Here is a 3,239-nt window from a genome sequence, read left to right as displayed (position 1 = left end):
TACGAGGAGGAAGTGTGTATCCCCCTGCAGAGAGAGAGACGGGTGGTGAGAGACGGGGGGAGAGAGACAGGGGGAGAGAGACAGGGGGAGAGAGAGAAGGGGAAGAGAGGTGGATGGAGAGAGAGACGGGGGAAAGAGGGAGGTTAAAAGGTGAAAAAAGGAGAGGAAAAGAAAAAGAGTCACACAGAGAACTACATGTGTACACGGGTATGCGTGTGTGTATGTGTGTGTGTGTGAGGGTTAGAAAGCAAAACCTCTCGGGCCGAACTTCTTCATATAACAGTTGGTACAGTATGGCTTCTCATCGTGCTGAAATCACAACAGATAACAACAGATTAACAGTGTGTCGACCCTCGCCTCAGCCTGTCCGTAACAAGCCCTATTAGCACTGCAGTATCCAAGTGTTATACAAGTGCTTGTCTGTGTCTCGTCTGGCTGGTCACTCTTTTAATCATCTCTCTCTCTAATTCCCTTCCTAACCTCAACCCCTTCCCTCTCTTTCTGTCTCTCTCTTTCTCTCTTTTATTAGAAAGAGGGTGAAAAGGGCAAAAAAAAGGAGATAAGATAATCAGCCTGGCAATCTGAGCTCCGGGGAATCTGAGCTCAGGGGGTTAGCTGAAATCTAACCCCCCCACTTCCTTACCTCAGCATGTTGTCCAGCTGTTAGCTGTCTCTTGCACTGTTGACACTTCAGACACAGGGGATGGTAGTCCCGCCCTAGAGATCTCTTCTTCTCACCTGAACCAATAGGGTTAGAGAGGTGGTCAGGTATTAGCGCCGAAAAGGGGTTGGCTGTTCGCAACTACAGGGTATTGAGAATTAGAGCCTTGTGCCTTTAGGGGAAGAGGGACTAGAATAGAGAGGAGGCCAGGTTAGAGTGTTGGAATCCAGCCCACGTGTGAGAGCACAGCCTGCTCCCTCAGACCCATGGAGCTACTAGGACACAGGGGAGGAACGGAGGACAGGAGGCCAGGTTAGAATGTTGGAACCTGGCCCACGTGTGAGAGAACAGCCTGCTCCCTCAACCTAACCCACTTCCTGTTAGTCTGAGAGTGAGTCAGACGGTGGTTGAGAGTCATGCTGCTTCTCTGTCTCTCACAGCAGCACCACAGTCTATATAGTGACACGGTGAAGGGATTCATATCTGGACCAACAACTAGAACGGTTGGGTTCAAGTCACTTAAGCACTTTTCTGACTAAACTGTTTTGTTTGAAACGTTCATATACATTGCGTTCACATACATATACGCTGATTCACTTGACTCTACCCAGTAAACTAAACTGTTTTTTTTAGCCTTTTGGTGATATTATCTTTTCATTTCAACCACATTCGTTCCAGCGCTCGAAACGGAATGCCGGAACACCGGTGTGTGTGTGAGTGTGCGTGTGGATCATAATAGAAGACATAGTTATATACTGTATGCCATTTAGCTGACACATTTATCCAAAGTGACTTACATTGCAGTGAATGCATACATTTGTCAGTATATGGTCCCAGTGAGAATCGAACCCACAACTTAAGCGTTGTTAGCGCAACACTTTAATTTGAGGTGCTGATACTCTGTACCAGTGATGCTTCTCATAGCGGGGCTTACGCTGTGCCTGCAGGGGCCGGTACCAAGGCCAGTTGCTTTTCCACAGTCACCCCTTCAACGGTGCTTCCTCCTAGCAAATTCGATGCTTAAAACAGGCATTTATCCTCCTCTACCCCCCTGGTCCTTATGAGGCCAAACGGGGAGAGGGGCATGGTTTAGAACAAGGGTGGGATATTCTTATCAACCAAGTGCTTTTGTTGACTAGAGAACTTGGTGGGCTAGAGCCAAGGCGAGCATAATCCAAGCTAGCTTCCTGTAACTACACAATAGAATTTATATGAATAACACTATTAACAAATAAAATCGCCATAAACTGCTTAAATTACCAGAACCTGTTGGGAAACCAAAATATTTTAAATGTTTGCTAGTGGGGTCTCTCAGTTCGCCACCTCACGAACTGCAGAAAGTTAACAAACCAGAAGAGAAAGACCAACCGTGGAAATTCAAACAGGCTTGTTCACTCGGCTCAAGGCATCAGGCGTTGAGCACTAGCTGGCAGCTAGTAAGCCTTGGCACACCCTGGCACCTGACTAATGAGGACGGGCCATGAAAATGGGAAGCCATGAAAATGGGAGGTATGCTTCCCTGCAGAAACACCGGGAGAGATTGAAAGAGGACAGTGCTGTACTTTTCAAGGTAGACATGATGTAAAGATAGAAGATAGAGCAGCATTTGGTCAATTCACTCCAAAGTGTTGGCATGCAGGAAGATACTCAGTCAAGGAAAGGTGACAATTGATGCACACAGACAGACATGCTTGTCGCACACACACACACACACACACACACACACACACACACACCCACACACACACACACCCACCCACCCACACACACACACCCACACACACACACACACACACACACACACACACACACACACACACACACACACACACACACACACGTACTTTCAGAGACTCACCAAAGTAGACAGGCTTCCCACAGATTGGACAGTAGGCTACCATGATATAAACTGCTATTTATCGTAACCAGAAAGTCTGGGTGAGAGGGAGAGAGAACTTCAAATTGAGGTGTGTGTGTGTGTGTGCGTGTGTGAGACCAAAATGTGCAGGAAATACGTTAAACTCTCTAAACGTGGTGTCTGAATTCAAACCCAGGATGTGGTAAGTAAAACGTCACAGGATGATAAGGAATTGATTTCAAAACAAAAATACTGTCATCAGTTTGGTGTCACTGCCTGGTGGTGAACATGAAGAGTTTCATTCAAAAAGATACCGTAAATAAAAACCTATTTTAGGGCGTTTATTCGCTGTAACCACGGAGCGCACACGGCGCGTCTTGGAGAGGTTAGGTTATTATTGGAGACTGGCGGTTCTTCTGTTGTCCCCGTCTGTTGCCAAACCCATGATATTACAGGGCTGAATATATCACACTGAGAATAATTATCCACCAACATGATTTAAAAAACTATAAATCACTCAAACCCACATTCATCTTTGATAGATGGTAATTTGATCGATAAATGTGATAGATGGCGATTTGTCAAGACTGCTGGAAATAAGTAGCCTACTGAGTAATGTCGCCACGGTCGCTCAGAGTCAAATGCCTCGCTTTAATCATCTGCTGATATCAACAGGGCATAAACAATTCATTTTTTATTACACATTCAAGCAGAAAATGC

General features: G+C 45.9%; 1 protein-coding gene across 1 annotated transcript; it reads right to left on the bottom strand.

The window, feature by feature from the left end:
* Window positions 1–240: 240 nt before the first annotated feature.
* LOC308160745 (cysteine-rich protein 1) lies at window positions 241–2,562 on the bottom strand (the record flags this gene model as incomplete). Its single annotated transcript, XM_080534687.1, has 3 exons — window positions 241–309; window positions 644–738; window positions 2,520–2,562. The coding sequence occupies 3 exons, from the start codon at window positions 2,560–2,562 to the stop codon at window positions 241–243; spliced, it is 207 nt and encodes a 68-aa protein (XP_080390813.1).
* Window positions 2,563–3,239: the final 677 nt, after the last annotated feature.

The sequence above is a fragment of the Nansenia antarctica genome (genome assembly GCF_963989245.1).
Source record: "Nansenia antarctica genome assembly, chromosome: 6".
Taxonomy (NCBI): Eukaryota; Metazoa; Chordata; class Actinopteri; order Argentiniformes; family Microstomatidae; genus Nansenia; species Nansenia antarctica.
This window is presented reverse-complemented; position numbering and strand designations above follow the sequence as displayed.